Source organism: Schistosoma mansoni, chromosome 2 (genome assembly GCF_000237925.1).
Source record: "Schistosoma mansoni strain Puerto Rico chromosome 2, complete genome".
Classification (NCBI taxonomy): Eukaryota; Metazoa; Platyhelminthes; class Trematoda; order Strigeidida; family Schistosomatidae; genus Schistosoma; species Schistosoma mansoni.
The window spans coordinates 5,876,036-5,893,577 of record NC_031496.1 but is presented as its reverse complement, the minus strand read 5'-3'; the positions used below and the strand labels follow the sequence as shown (position 1 = coordinate 5,893,577).

General features: G+C 34.8%; 1 protein-coding gene across 1 annotated transcript in view; it reads left to right on the top strand.

The window, feature by feature from the left end:
• Positions 1–563: 563 nt before the first annotated feature.
• Smp_194530 (hypothetical protein) overlaps positions 564–17,542 on the top strand; it is a gene marked incomplete at both ends in the record, with an annotated part of 52,625 nt that continues 35,646 nt past the window's right edge. Inside the window, 5 exons of the mRNA XM_018795466.1 lie at positions 564–647; positions 2,230–2,389; positions 5,580–5,854; positions 5,907–6,020; positions 7,317–7,520. Coding sequence (XP_018649776.1) covers positions 564–647; positions 2,230–2,389; positions 5,580–5,854; positions 5,907–6,020; positions 7,317–7,520 — 837 coding nt within the window. The remainder of the gene's footprint in view (positions 648–2,229; positions 2,390–5,579; positions 5,855–5,906; positions 6,021–7,316; positions 7,521–17,542) is intronic.

Genomic DNA, 17,542 nt, shown 5'->3' with positions numbered 1-17,542 from the left:
GCAAAACGACAACCGCTTGAATGAATTCTTCATGACTATGGTGGCGTATATTGTTTTATAGATCCTACCAAATGTCTACGAACGTAAAAAAAATAGTACACTAAAAAGGGATAAAAATGGATAAAAACAGATGGCACAAAAGTCTAGGGTAAACTGAAAACAGCACTGACATGAAAAACTGAAAACCCGAATAGTAAGCAAGGGCGAAACCACAGTTAACTATTAACTTGGGTAAAACTAAAAAAAGTAATCTACCAAACACAAAGCTCAGAACAGATTTTTCGGATCGAGAATGGTACTATGGTTGCGTAAGGGCACAGAGAAAGCCTTTAGAATACAAATCACGTTAGGACTAAACTTCCCTATCGTAAAGCGCGCGACATATATATATATATTATCAGAACATTCGAAGTGATATCAGAGATTGAACTAAGAATAGAGAAATTCAAAGCTTTAGAAACGTATGGAAAGATACTTGGAGACTGTAAGAACTATTGAAGTGATAATTGCTTTTGTTTGAATGCATCGGTTACTATTGTAGTTCAATATGTGGTTATATAGGAATGAAGAGTAATAGACGTTCTATTAGTGACATGGTTGACACTAGAGATTACCTTGTTAAACATGGCATTCCACAGCTTTTTGAGGTATGTCGCTAAACATTTAATGGAACCTTATGATTTTATAAAAAGATCAAAATTTCTGTTCTTAGAAAACAAACCGACTTTATGTTTCTCTTAAACATTTTTATTCATAGGTTTTTTGTTGTCTAATTTCAATGTTGTGATTTGGTGCCTTATATAATTTTCGACGTATAAACTTATCGCAGGTATACAATGATGGTTCGAAAGTATTTAATACAATCTATATTATTTTGCTCAGTCCAGAAAAATGGTTTATTTTCACTATCACCTTCCGTTAGTGCATGATTTTAGATTTAGATTAAGAGAACCACTCTGTCAAAATTGAACTCCCGAGTTTTTCTTTCTTGTTTAAATGTATATAAGTTTTGCAGTAGCTTGTTGCAAAATTTCTATTTGGCCAGGTGTTACGTGGTACCTCAGAGAGTATACGAAAAGTGTGTAGAAACCTGATGAGAATAACTATATGAAACACTAGCCTCACTTATATCTGATAACTAAAGCAACTGATGACGACCACCGCTGACACAAGAGTGAGGCCGAAACAAACCTGCGAGGAATTGATGTATTTTGAACATAATGATGCTTGTGTACCGTATTCAGTCTTAAATCTTCGTTCTTTTTAGTTTTTACTCAATAGACGTGAGCTTACGTAGGTTTAATATTTTGGAAACTAATTCTCATTTACAGTTATTAGAAATCAATATTAAAATGTTTCTACTGCACCACAGAACTGACCCAATGAATAATCTTCAAGATCTAACAAACAAAATGCAAAAATTTCCTGACATACCGATCTACATCCCCTTCAGATTTCTTCCTGTGTGACTTTCATCATCTATAGAAATCTTATAAAACTCATAAGGTCATAGCTTCTGCCGTTTTATAACAAGTTTTCATACAGCAAAGCCTTTGACAATACTGATAATGGTAACAAATCTAAGTTCGAGTGGAGTAAATACCAGTCAGGATTCGATTCGTGCTCGAAAATTTGAGCAGCATGCTTTGCTGAACATTACACCTCAAGAATACCATTTCCTTATACCCATATATCTGACTAGTGAATTGGATCTCTAAAACAAAGACATTTCTTACGTTGCTACATGTTGCTACTCATGCTTTACAGCATCGAAATCGAATTCTATGTGCAAATGGGTGATCTTCCATTACAAAATAAAATCAGATTGCGGTACTGGTATGAATATTGCTTGGTCGCCATTGTGAAAACATTTATTTTAGGTTTAACTTGAAAAACTTATCGATATTTTATACTTGTTAAGCTTGTTTGCTTTTTGTGCTTGCAACACACATTTGGGAGTATTTTTCCGCCCAGAAAACAAAATACAGAGAAAGTGACAGCAACATGTTTAGTAAATTAAACATTTTACTATTGACGTAGACTGACCCATCAACTTAGCACAAACTTAGGAAGTCGATTTGAAGTTATATTTCTAATGTAAAGTTCCGTGACACAGCCCACTTGTTCGAACTGAAAGAGTTAAACTAGACTGGTTCTCTTTTTAAAGTTTGGCTAATGTAACCACTGAGATGTATCGCAGACGTTAGAATTATTTTTTTTAAATTTTAGTGTTTATTGACTGGACTAATGTATCATCGTCCAAATGATCATTTAGACTATTTGCAACAGTGTATTGAAAAAATTAGAGCGAACGGAATGGACAGTGTGCGATGGGATCTATTTCTTCAATCAAAACCCGTTGAGAAATTATCTTTACATACGAAAACAAGTAAGAATTTCGCTATACATTAACTTCTCAAAATAATTTAAAGGACAGTTTTTGTAATAAATGCCAATGAATATTCTCACGATAAGACGAAATTGGTTGTTTAGTATCCCTAGATTTTAAATACCATCTAGACTAAGATCAATCCATGACAAATACCTTCAGATAAAATGATTTTTGCAAAATCATCAGAAGTAGTACATTCATCTAATTAAACGAGTTTGTCATCATTTGTTCACTTTTTTGTTGGGATTGCAGTTAGTCAACTGACAGCAGTTTGATGTTTAGGAGTTTTACAGCATTATTATGAAAATTTTAGGTTCCCGAACGAAAAATGGTCACTCTCTGATGATGTGACAATATATAAATGTTAACAGTAAGCAATGAGTTTTGCAAATGTGTCCGTTCTTCTTTGATTGTCAGATAAACTAACATACCAGACTGTTATTGATAAATGTAGTAAATTGGTTATTATTCCTCTTATCTCAAAAAAGCATCCAGACAAATTATATCGCTCGAGAGTATGAGTAGGAAAACCATGTATGCAAGACAATTAGCTTGAGCTGTGATTATTAAGTCTTACTTGACGATTAAATATGTTTTTTGATACACTTGAAGAGAAGTTTTGTTCGTGTAGATGTTTATTAAGACCAGTTAATATTAGAGATGTTTTTCAACATCAAGTAGTGGTGAAAGTTGATCAGTAACCCTAAAATCAGAGAGTTTGTGTGTGACTGGGCTTCCACTTAGTGTTATTATGTCCTAAGAACAAATAATACCGAAAGATTTGGATTCAGTATGCCTCGTGAATTGATATCAGGTGAATGATTTACCTTTAAAAATCCCAGATCACTGAATAGCTGTTTTTTCTAGCTTAGGGTCATTATTGGTGACGAAAGTGATCTTTTGTTCATACCATCGAATCCACCATTAGTGATAACCATAGATTCACTTTTGGCTAGGTTTCAAATGAACATATCAAAGTCCTCTTAAGGGTCTAGGAACTAAGATATCAACTGGATCAGAAATGTGATGCCAGTCTACTAACGTCTTTGGACATTAACTGCGTTATATCAAAGATCGCAAATAAGAAATACTGGGTCTTACTCCGGTCATGGAAATTCATTCTGCTTACTCCGATACCTAAGGATCCCGCGATGGATGTTATATGAGGTCGTGTATATGTAATTCTGGTTATTTTAATAGCTGGGTAAAGCGAGTTACCTAGTTCTGTTTGTTTTATAATTAACCTCCAACTGACGTCAGTTCATGGTAAATATTACTTACAAATGGAAAACTCCGCAAACCTCTAACCTAAGCTGAAATCCAATGAACTTCCCTTAACACTTTTGACACCTAGTGTTCCTGAGCTGGAAAAATTATAAAGCCTAAGATTCATTTATTATATTTCGCCATTCAGCTGCTTTATTGATGATTGTCAAACAAAAGTTCTGCTTCTTTTAATGCAACTGACACCATAAAACCGTTTGACTCTACATGTCATAATTAACAGTGATCTAGTAGGATATGACAAGATTTTCACGGCAGATGGCTAGCTTACATAAAGAAGTATCCCGAGAACACAATACTAAAATAACGTTTTGGAAGGAAAAAAATCTAATTTTCTAAACAAATCGAGGACAAAATAATTGATAATATTAACATTTTTGTGACATTCAGTCATTTTAATTCAATAAATTATATTACTATTCACCAACTATAAGCACTATAATCACTTAGTTTCAGAATATCAGCCTAACATGTCTAGAGACTCAAATGTTTTATTCATAGATGTCAAATTCAATTTCGTGTCAGAATATTAGTTACATTCGTTTTTAATTAATAAATATTAATCGCTGAAAAATTCCCATAATATTAAAACAATTATATGAACGAAGAATATTCTTTTCAATAATTTCTCATCAGGTTCTACAATTATAAATTAATAATCCATAAAAGAAGATTGGCCAAGTTTAAGGCAGAGTACATCAATTTAAGAAACTGTAATATGTGAATCAAGGATTGTTTGTCATATAAAATAAGATCGAATCGTTAATGTTTTTGGGATGACTAATATGAAGTGTTAACTTGAATCAGTTTATAGGTGAAATAAAATCGTAAGATAAATTATCAGAATATATATAGTTGACATGGGGGTGAGAGCTACAAAAATGGGATTACAAATCGGAAATTACGTAATATGTAGAATTATATAAATTAGGTCAGATATAGTAGATAGGGGGTGGATGATAAATTTCTATAAAAGGTTAGCAGGTGTGATAATAATAATAAAGATAATAATAATAATAATAAGAAGAAGAATAATGACTGATAAGATGTGTAGATAAACTAAGTTTAAGATATAGAAATGAACATTAATCAAATTAATGTCACCATATTACAAAATTGATTATTAACAAGTTGACCCTGAAGTTGGCCAGGGTAAAAGGAGTGGCTGTACATATTTCTTTTGGATGCAGAGCTCTGGCTTTTTGATCCGAATAGCAATTGCCTCAGCCGTCTGCAGGATTCTCTGTCTGACAGAATTAGGTAGACTGCTATTTACACGATATATTACTGTGAAAGATTGCTCAATGTCGGCTCTATGTCCCTTCTGAACTAAATGGGCTAAAACAACTATATATATTCTGATAATTTATCTTACGATTTTATTTCACCTATAAACTGATTCAAGTTAACACTTCATATTAGTCATCCCAAAAACATTAACGATTCGATCTTATTTTATATGACAAACAATCCTTGATTCACATATTACAGTTTCTTAAATTGATGTACTCTGCCTTAAACTTGGCCAATCTTCTTTTATGGATTATTAATTTATAATTGTAGAACCTGATGAGAAATTATTGAAAAGAATATTCTTCGTTCATATAATTGTTTTAATAAATATTAGCTTAAAATCTACAATATCAACTAATATTTTACAACTGGATTTGTTTAACTGTTTCATAGTCTATGATGAGACAATCAGTGTTTGTAGAAAATATAATTTATTGATGTTTCTCCTTGAATTTGCCCACGATCAAGTGACATGAGCATTAGATCCATCCAGTTTCTATAGTCCCAGTAAATAAATAAAATCATATCATGTGAAAATATCGGTTTAGTTCCTTTTGATAAAAACAAAAGTGTATTGTTCAATTTTTTAAATTTTTATTTCTAATTTTAGAAGTTGATGAGGACAGTTCTCAACATGATGCCATTCCTAAAATCGATTCACCTAGATTATGTGTTAAAGAGGACACAGTGGTTATATGCATAATATCTGGGCCAGGTATAGACAGATCCATAATTTCCGAAGAATTGATCATGCATTATCCTAAATTTATTTATGTCAATTTACCGGATTTATTGAAAACACGTGCAATAAATGAACAAACTCAACAACAATCTCGTTGGCATGATGCTATACAAAAGCTTAATAATGGGGAATTATTACCAAATGTAATGACTTTTTCTCACTTTATATTTATTCTTATTCTTTGTTTCCTCACAGGATATAGTTTTAGAAACACTTTTGTTAAAATTGAATCAACATAGTGATGCAGATGGCTTTATAATATATGGTTTTCCGAAAACAGAAATACAATATTTAGATCTTAAACAGTATGTAAGTTGTTTCTGGTACACTTATTATAACACTTCATTTCTTAAAAATAGGTACAATCAAAGATAGATAATTGAGCTTATGTTTTTTGAATTTAATAATAAGCGTAGGGCGACTAACCAATTTATCTATCAGATGATTGGAGGTAATCATCTGTAAACACTGATTGACGTAAGTTTTAGGTTAGTTGACTCTCGTCAGTATGATATTTTTACAGCCTTCAGGAACCTGATATTCTATTTTGAGTTACCACTTAATTGGTAATATTCGAAACAAATAATAGATAAACGCAACTTCGAATCAGTCAATCTAAATGCATTTAATATAAACTTGATGCGTGAAGAGTAAGTGGGAACGAGTCTCACTGAGGACTATTTTCAAGTCCTATCATTTACTGATTTATTCATCCCTATCTCAGATTATATAAGCTGCCTAATTAACTGAGTTTTGTAATATAACTTAATTTTATATAGATTGAAGTGTAAAACTTTGCCAATTAGTTCCTACTTCCTCATCAGTCACACGACACTCGACGTATTTATTAATTCCAGTGAATTAGGTGACAGTAGTTCCTATTTAAATTTTTACCTACAACTCTATTGAAGCACTCTCGAGAATTTTTACAAACAACTAATTATATAGAGAATCAGTCCATCCAATTTGCTTAATAGGTACACTTATATTGGTAAGTTTGAGAGACAGCTAGTTTGAGCAATCTGTACTTTGGTTTTAGTGTTACCAAAACGCAGAAAATATCCACAAATTAACCATACTGTTACCAGTCGATATTTTTCGTATGGGTTTCTTAGTCTCCAGAGATAAACCTTGGCTTAGGAAATCAACGAAGTTGGGAGTGTTGCAGTGACTTAATAAAGATATTTCTTGAAGATTATACCATATCACAAAGTGATTGAAGTGGGAAGCGTTAATTATCGCACTCTTTTACTTATTGATTTAATGTTGGCTATGATACATGAAGGTTCTGAATTCTGTCCTGTGTATTGGATAGTGAATGAGTATTGCTGAAGTGTCTTTAACTAGAATAAAACATATCTATCCGATACTTCGTTGGTTTGCGTTAGTATCTTGAATGACATCCACCACTGTATAAGCCGGTAGGTTAAACACCAAATTGTCAGACTCATCACTAATGGTGTCGATACTACTCAAACCCAGGCGATTTCGCTTCACTATTTTAACCATGATTTTACTCGTGTAAACTCGTAGTATTGTCCTTTCTATAGTTCATATTATTATTCAGACTTTTTTCATTTTCTTCTTGTACATATTATCAATCAGGTTGGTATGGATAGATTAAAATGTGCGATTTTACTTGATATCAGTGAAGAATATTCCAGAAAACGTTTAAGTGAACGAATATCACATACAGATGAGGTTTGTAATAATAATGAACCAGATTCAATTGACCGTTGTCTCAGTATCTTCAAAAATCAAACGTTACAAGCATGCAAACTTATTGATGATGACGAGAAACTCAGAGTTGTAAGTTTTATGAAAAGCCATTATTTATCCTACTATCATTATTGCATTTATATTTAACATGAAATCCTTTTTTCGTGTTACGAGTAAGATAAATTTAATAGAGAACAAATTTAATCTGACCTTTAAGTTTGTTTCAGACGGTTCTTAGTGCAGTAGACAACCTCGCTGTTGATTTAAACAACTGACATCTACCTTCAGAAGATCTTATAACTATACAGAAGAACAGATAACGTCAATAAACTGCCCAGATATCTTGTATCAATATTGAGAAGACATTCCTATTGAAACATCAACAGTGATCTATTCTATTCAACATCTGTCACAGAATACGGTTATCACGGAAACTCCAAGCAGAAGATTTGTAACTATTAAACGAGTACAAACTGTTAATGACTTTGTAGACTGACATAATCTTTTCCTTTCCTGTAGCCTGGTTTACAAGGGTGTGCTGAGCACCGAGTTAAGCGGTAGCTAGGTGTTAGTGGGATATAGATTGGATTAAGTATGTTTTATGCATGATGGTGTTGCTGCGCGCTGATTGGTTAATTTTAAACCGATCAGCCCGGGCATATTATTGCAGAAAAATCTATAAGCTTCTTATGCGGTTGACATTAGAATCACGGCTCGTATTATCCCCTACCACCCTTTTTTTCGAAAATGAAGGATGTGAAAAAAATTTAGCAATTGGTGATTGGTGAACTTGTTTTTGAAAGTGTGTGCTCAAGTGAAAATGAACAAATATTTTGTCACCTGTAATAATTTTTTAATTGGTTGTAAATGGTGCAGTTTTGTAATCTGATTCGTTCAAATCGAACTAGAATATAGTGCTTTTATTGGATGTAAGAATTGACATTTTTACATCCGATTATTATTTACAAAAATTAACTATTTTCGCATTGGTCCATCTGAGTTTTGTAAAAAATTTTAACTTCGAAAAAACAAAAACAAATCTTTTTCATTACCCTGCTATACTCCTGTATATCGGGATAATTTCTTTTTATGAAGTAGAAATGCAACTAAAGTTATCAGTTATCGTGACAAGAGTAATAATAATGTGTAGATCATTGAAAGTTAATTTTTGAAAAAAACTGACAACTGTTATTAATAATTGATAATGGTGATTATTGAATTTCAAAGGTAGTCAAATGTTTAATACACAATTAGTAAACACATTTTCATTTAAGTATTCCCATAAGTTAATTTAACACATGGTCCGCTCATTTAATAAACGTTATATTCGTGTAAAAATATGAATAAATCATGATGAAGAGAAAGTGAATGGGGCATGCCGAAATCACGCTAACCGTAAAAGATGGTTAAATGAAGCAACTTTTACGCTATCTGAAATTAGTAATAATGTCTGAGAAAAAAGCAAATAATCTTTATAATTTAGTTATTTTGCAAACCGTTATTCTTAATACCAAAAAGTTGATCATTTTAGCTTTGAAAAGAGTGTCGAAAATGAACGCAATATTGTTATCCAGGTTTTTTGCAAATCCATTAAAAACATAAAATATGTTGACCTGTACATTCTTTGTAGTTGATCACTTATTAATGATCACCGAAAATACATGTTAGTGTACTCAGTCATGTAATACGGTAATTGTATTTGTGAGGTGGGCATAATATTTTTTTGGCAGCTAATGTTAACAGCCAATGTTTTTGTAAATGAATTTGTAAATAACATTGTAAACGTTAATTAATTAGAAAGACTGGAATTATATTTCCAAATCCAACAGTTCCCTTTGTTAAACATAGTAGACGAACAAAGAAAAACTGTATGTACATTTTCCGTCAAAAGGGAAAATAATTACTCTTAAACTGTCAAACAGTAAATCGCTGAATGTTGAAAAAATAACCTTTTTTGACAAGCATATGTAATATAGGTTGAATGAAGTGTCAATGAACAAGCCTATGTCTAGCGAAATAAATTTCTATTTCAATGATATGACTTAATGTGAATAAGGTCAATTGTATCAAGTAACCATTATGTATTTAGAATATCGTATTTCAATCTGTTAAGTTAAACGGTACATTTATTTATCAGATGTCTAAATGACATTTATCACAGTATCGAATTTTTGCAATGCAGTGATAAATCTCATAAGAAACATTCTTATTACATTTCGTATGTTCCATTATTATTATTATTATTATTATTATTATTATTATTAATGACTTGTTAGACATGTAAGTCTTCATTATATGACGTCGTTTTCTGTACGGAATCGTTTACTGAAACCTTAAATTTGAAAAACCGTAAAAACTGTTGACAAAATAATAAATTGATCGATGATCACTTTATTATTATTAATCTAGAAAAAGTGATTTTACATCTTCATTACTACGGAATTGTGATGAATGATCAGTGTCTGTTCACTTGACCTTCCCAGTACAAATTATCTTGTTGTACTAGTGAACTGATCTCAGTATAATCGTCTACCGTAGCTAAGTGAAAAGAGATTGGAATGATCGTACACATCTTTGCATATACTTTTGTTGCCAGATTAATGTTCATTACGTGACGTTGTTTTCTGAACGGAATCGTTTGCTGAAACCTTAAATTTGAAAAACCTGAAACGCTGTTGGCAAAGTAATAAAGTGAGCGATGATCATTATTAATCTACAGCTTCATTACTATGGAATTGTGATGACCGATCAGGGTCTGTTCACTTGACTTTAGCAATAGAAATTATATTGTTGTACTAGTGAACTGATCTTACTACATCTCTCTACTGTACCTATTAACCAAATCATATGAATGTAAGATGAATTATTGATGGTTTCATGACTCCTCCTTAAAATGGAAACAAGAAATGCAAACGAAATTTAAATCAAATTGTGGGTGGCCCTGAAAAGGGCCTTTACTCGGTCTCTACACAGCTCCTTAGGTCCTGATCAATGACTCCATCGTAAAGCAACTGATGAGCGTAGTTAAGTAGAGCGGTATGCTGTTCAGCGGACATACGCCGACATAAGTAGTGAATCGATGTTTGGACGTTTGTCTGCCCGACTTGTACCGGTAACTCATTGTCAATCGTTACTCTGGTTACGTAGCTGTTGGAATGCAACCATCTGTCACCAATGCTTTCTCTATGAACTTCGACGTTAGCGTGTGAACAATATGCCAAGATGTGACGACATACGACTCTGTGTTCTACATAAAAGATACAGGAACAACTAATAGGATTTTTGGAGACTGTGTAAGTTCCTGTAGTATCAACGGCCGTGAAGAACTCCCCCGACAATACGAAGTCAGTAACAGGAACACGCAAGTGCCGCTTCAGCAGTTGACATGCAGCAGGTGTAAGTGTTTCCTGAAGACGACGTAGTTGAGGCTCGCGACCCAGCACAGCTCTGCTACGGCATTCAGTGGAGTACTTTTGAACTCTAGCTTCTATCCAATATCCAGTGCGAAGCAGAACACTAAATATCGATCTGAACACGGGTGTTTTTCTGTTCAGCTTATGCAACTTTAAAATTGGATGGGTCGTCTCAACGAAATTTGTATTGCTTTGATCTAGAAGCATTGCAGCTGGTCTAAAAGCGTTCGACCACTTGTGCTTTTTGGACAATAACTGATCTCTCAAATATTGGTAGAAATTCCCGTCTGCTGCTTCGATAAATGACACATACCGTTGGAAGCTACAATACATTGTAAAGCATATTTCGATTTACCTTTCCACATTTCTTGTTAGCATAAGACGGTAGAACATTTGAAGAAGATCAGATCGTAGCCTCTACGAATACGATGAATGGGTTAATTGTAAAGAAAGGAAAGCTTACCCTCTTGATGACATTTCGAAGAAGGTGCACGCGGCACAAAAGGTGGTGTGAATTGGGATACACCTGCGTTATGGCAGCAGCTATAGCAGGTGAATCATCGGTAACAATACCGATAACCTCTCTATTGTTACTCGTTTGGCGGAAGAACGAGAGGAAACTGGACAGCAAAGTCGATGTTTCGCGACTTATAAATGCAATACAAACAGGTATTGCCATGAAATTCATGTCCAGAGCCACCACGTGATACAGAAACATGTTTTCATTATTGGTTTTGTATGTCCCATCAAAACCAACAACATCTAAAAACCTGTTACACAGATTGATCTGGTCTGCTGTAGCGAAGAAGAAGTACAACAGACTATGATCTGCACCCAATTGATAATCACAACGGCCACCAAGTGACGTGATGTGATTTTTCAATTTACCGTAATCACCTACAGTTAATAATATAAATATGCACATTGCTTACCAGGAAGGTTGGCCTGTGAGAACACTTTGTAACGCATATTGAAAACATCTTGAGCTGTAAGACGTTTCCCATATGATTGGTACGCGTAGTGTATCACATTGAATGCTGATGTTCCAGATATCAGCAGTGGCTTCACTGTTTCCAATTCCGCCGCCGTTAATCGGCGCATCCATGTGTTACAGTCGTACCTCAGGGAATTGCACTCGTGACTGTGATGCACATTCCCACGAACAACAGTCCAATAACCTTCAAGAAACTTACAAAAGATGAAGGCCGGACATTGTGTGTCCATTGAAGTCCTCAATGAACAATATAATAACACTAATCAAATTACCTCCTTCGTCTAATCGGCTGCGAAGAACCGCTTGGTGTTTTATAGCTCTTTCTCCAACATACAAATTTAATATACGGCTTCCGATCTCCATGGAAATGAGAATCTCTCACCGCATAATGGCAGTACGTTGCTATTTCATAAGTTCTAATGGCGCTCCTTAACGCTTCCAGTGATGGAAACGCTACCAGATACAATGTATTCAAAAAAACATTTTCCGTTTCTGTGACTACGTGAGGAACAACAGAGCCTCTAATTTGCACGTTACTGACGTCCATATTGTGAAGAAAATTATCTATATCGATAAGTACAGAGCTTTTATACGGATTTCAAGAATTACATAACCAATTATAACGCATTTACAACTAGGAATTTCATTGGACGAAAGGGATTGAAAAAAATTGGAAAATGGGATGAAAATTTTTTGATTAAGGGGGACAAAAAAAAATTTATTAAAAAAAAATCGACGTGATCCTAATGTTATTCTTCTTATGCATATATATGAACGATATTTAAACTATTGATTGCTGATTGCTGATTGCTGTTCACATACCATTATTATTTTGAATACAATTTCATTCCTGTTCAACGTGTTCTGATTTTGGGGTCTTGTCGAGTGTCATCGTATGAGAATACTAAGCAATAGGAATCGCTGGGTCGTTTATATAGCAACAATCACAATTATAACAGTGGCGACGGGGAAAAAGGAAAATTCATTCAAAATGCCTATATCAGATGACCAGCTCAGCCGAATACTACAGCAACAGCAAGCACAACTTGACGCACAAATGCGCCTGTTAGAAACTCTGACGCAACAGCTTAACATACACTACTCGAGTTCACATGCTACTACAAGTATTTCTTCTTGTGATGCAGTTGCCAGCAGCATCCCAGAATTCTATTATGACCCCGAATGTGGCAATACATTTCTCACGTGGTTCAAGCGTTGGGAAGACACATTTAGAATAGAGTTCTGTAATCAAGACGACGCATGGAAGACTCGACTGTTGATGCGCAAGTTGGGAAGTCATGAACACGCACGCTATGCTGATCATATATTACCAAAGTTACCTCGAGAGCTCAGTTTCGAGGAGACAGTATCTCAGCTGTCAGAAATATTCGGTGAATCTTCCTCATTGTTTAGTATTCGCTACCAGTGTCTTAATTTGATGAAACGAGAAGCCGATGAATATGGTGTTCTAGCAGACATCGTCAACAGAGAATGTGAAAAGTTCAAGTTATGCTCGTTGACAGAAGATCAATTTAAATGCCTTATATTCATCAAAGCTCTCCAGTCACCACAAGATGCTGAGATTAGAACCAGACTTCTAACTCGTTTGGATCAAGATCCTAACATCACACTCAGAACGTTAACAGATGAGTGTAAGCGGCTACAGAACATCAGACACGACAATCAGTTGATTGAACGGGTAAATCCTAATTATACCTGCAGTAGTGTCAATGCTATTACGAGGTTAAAAGTTCAGAAACCGAAAACAAGTGGTAGCAAACCAACGACTGCATGTTGGTTATGTGGTGATTGGCATTATGTACGATTCTGCCCATTCAAGAAACATAAATGTCAGATGTGTAACAAACGTGGGCATAAAAAAGGTCATTGTCCTCCAAATCGTACGTCCCAGCCTAAGCAGAAGCACAAACGTCCTCGACACATAAAGTCAGCCGAATCTAAATCACTTTCTCTGGTAGCAGCCTTTCAAACAGACTATGACATTCGGAGAAAGTATGTTACGATCCAGATTAATGGTATAGCGGCTCGTCTTCAAATTGACACAGCATCCGATATTACTCTAGTGTCTAGAGAGACTTATAACTTGCTGGGAAAACCGCCAATGAAGCCATCCAAGAAAACGGCTAAAAACGTATCTGGAGGTGTACTGAAGCTAGTTGGTGAATTACAATGTGAATTTTCCTTCAATGGAAATAGCTGTAAAGGAGTATGCTATCTAACAGAACGACCAAACCTTGATCTACTTGGTCTAGATATGTTAGAAAAGCTTGGATTAATGGATATACCCATTAACAGCGTGTGTAACGTGTCGTGTCCATCATTAGACACCACCTCATATGCAAAAAAGACAGGTAAAAAGGTTCCAGAAATACGGAGTGTAGCAACAGCGGCAATTCGAAACACTCCAGTGTCGTCAGGTGAAGTCAGAAAAGACTTTTCAGCATTTTGTCAGCAGAACGGAATCAGGCACATCAGAACACCTCCATTCCATCCGCAATCGAATGGCCTGGTAGAACGTTTTGTTGGTACGTTCAAAAATGCTCTAAAAAAATCAAGAGGGGAGGGGGACACCGAAGAGATCTTAGAGAGGTTCTTGTTTATACACCGTTCGACACCGAACCCTCAGACAACAAATGGAGTCTCCCCAGCGGAAGCGTTACTTGGCAGAAAAATACGTACACATTTTGACAGCATTCGTCCGACTCCAGCTCTTAAGCCGCAACGAAACGTGATGATGGAGAAACAGTACAGTAGTCATCATGGGGCACAAAAACGATTGTTCAATGTGGGTCAAAAGGTACTTGCTATGGACTATCGAGGAAAACATCCTACATGGATAGCTGGTCGGATCGTGCAAAAGAAAGGAAATGTGGTTTACGAGGTGTCCGTTGGTTCAGAAATCTGGGTGCGTCAAGCTAACCAACTGAAATCAACCTCGATCTCCAACAACGAAACGCAGCATAGATTACCTCTTGATGTTCTGCTAGACACCTTTGAGATCAAACACCTGAAACAGACAGGACAGTCAAGGTGCAAACGAAGGATGATACAACGTCCTTATTACCTAGAAGATGGACTAACCGGAAGCGCAAACCAGTAAAGCGGTTGCAGTTGGACCCTAACACCAGATCCTACGAATCTGCTCAAGGGGGAGTTGTTAGTGGGATATAGATTGAATTAAGTATGTTTTATGCATGATGGTGTTGCTGCGCGCTGATTGGTTAATTTTAAACCGATCAGCCCGGGCATATTATTGCAGAAAAATCTATAAGCTTCTTATGCATATACTATAAATATATGAACGATATTTAAACTATTGATTGCTGATTGCTGATTGCTGTTCACATACCATTATTATTTTGAATACAATTTCATTCCTGTTCAACGTGTTCTGATTTTGGGGTCTTGTCGAGTGTCATCGTATGAGAATACTAAGCAATAGGAATCGCTGGGTCGTTTATATAGCAACAATCACAATTATAACACTAGGTAAATGTTCAAGGGCGTAAATATACTTTAAAGAGTATGGTGTTAGGTCATTTTTATAATCAGCTTGTGAGTTTGAATGACATTTGTGTTGAATATCGTCTATTACTGTGAACAAAATATCCTTATATATCAGTCCATATACGCAACTATCTATATGAATTCCAATATTATGATTTGTTTTGTTTATTTTGGTGAGGTACAAATTAGCGCTAAACGTAATTGCTAGCACATAACCACTGAGTAACTTTCTGTTGGGATGACCCTGCATTTTTCTCGCAAGCGACATGACAAGCTCGTGAGTCATCAAGGAGCATTTCAACCAATCAGCGATTAATTTGAAGTTGTGTGAAGTTATGTTACTAAAATAACGAGATCCTGATTGGCTGATTAACACACTGCTACTATGTTTAGCAGTATTCTAGAATTTTCGGTGAAACTCAAGGACTCTTAAATTACTATAAAATCCCCATATTTTCTGTACATAAATGAACCCTGTTGTAAAGTGCTTCCCATACACTTTGTGCCTTTTCTCTCGTCTTCAAGTCGCGGAGCAGTTCTAGCTCGGGGGTACGGAACTAGCTTAGGGAAGCGAATATAGCGTTCACAATCGGCCAGACGTAACACTTCCCGATTTAGAATACATCGGTAGGACCATCTACCTTGCTAACGAATCACTTTACTAATACCCATATTATATTCACTTAAAACCTGCAAATAAAACAACGTAGGTGAATGATGTCAATTGAATTTCCAGAATATGACAAACAATTTTACAATCTAGCCAATGAGAAAACATTTTCATTTTTGTTCACTTGTATTATTATCATGTGACATATTGACTATTAACGCCAAAACCATTAACGTAATTTCAGTGTAGTTATTCCAGAAAAAGTTATACTGCTTCCTGTTATCCACTATTTTTATAAAGTTAACAGAATTATAATTAACATTTACAAATAGCTTGAAATCGCTCCAAGAATATAAGTTTTTGGCAAGATTTCGTGAAGTTTTCACGTACTCTGTTTGTCATTGTTAACACTGGCAAGTACTTTCAAACAAACTTTTTTTGTTTTAAAATTTTCCTCATATTACAAAAAACAAATGTTTATAAACGAGGAATTTTTTCCGTAATTTTTCGTCACATACTGCAGTTATAAATTCAAATTAATCTTTCAAAGACAATAGCTAAGCTCATGGCATCTAGATCATCTAAAATTACAGTAAATGAATTTAAAGTCCCCTGATAAATTAAAAAAAGTTGTAAATATTGAAATAACAATATTTTTAATTTGTTTGTGAAGTAATGCAGTTGTCAGGAAACAGGTACTAGGTAAGGACGGCAAATCGATTGATGAAGTAGTGAAACTTCATCAGCTGAAAAGGCTTGGACACGTGTTACGTAAGCCCAACCACCGACTACCCTGACGTGTGATGTTTTATGGCGTAGGAGTAGGTTAGAAGAAAGCTAGGAGCGGTCAGACCAAAACATGGCACAAATGCATGAAGTCACTGACAGTTGGACTGAGCCATGTTGGTAGGTGTAGACTACCTGGTTGGGATCCGCGAGATGATAGCAATCGATGGTTAGAGACCTTGAATGACATGGCTCAAAATCGTTTGCAATGGCGAAGGTGCATCTACTTTTTGTGTTCTGCCAAATTCTAATCTTCTGAATTCCTCATGTCTCTATCTCTTTTCTCTTTTCAAATTTATTTCAATGAATTATACTCCTTCAATAACATCTTCAAACTCTAATCTTTCACATTAATGCTTATACTCTTACTACTTCTACCACTATGGGATTCGAGTCGACAACTGGATGTTTGTGATAATGTGGTATGGCAACTTGAACTGATGTACGTACGTACGAAGTTCTATGTTGTGACTGACTGACTGACTATTGAAATAACTCGGGTGTACTATTTACATGAATAAGTTTACAAATCAATTAATGTGGTAGAATGAATAGTCAAAATAAGCGTATCTATAATTTGTTTTTTATTTTTATTAATTCTCTAAAGCAATGGCTCATATAGAGTCATGAAACATTAGAAAATCTAATTTTTCTATTCATAAGGATATTAAATTTGGATTTTTTTTTATAACTAAAATTGTTAGTGTTCAAATGACGAATGTGTAACGTGAATATGAATGTCCCCAAATGCCCTGTTATGGCCGAGAGTGGGGAGAGTTCT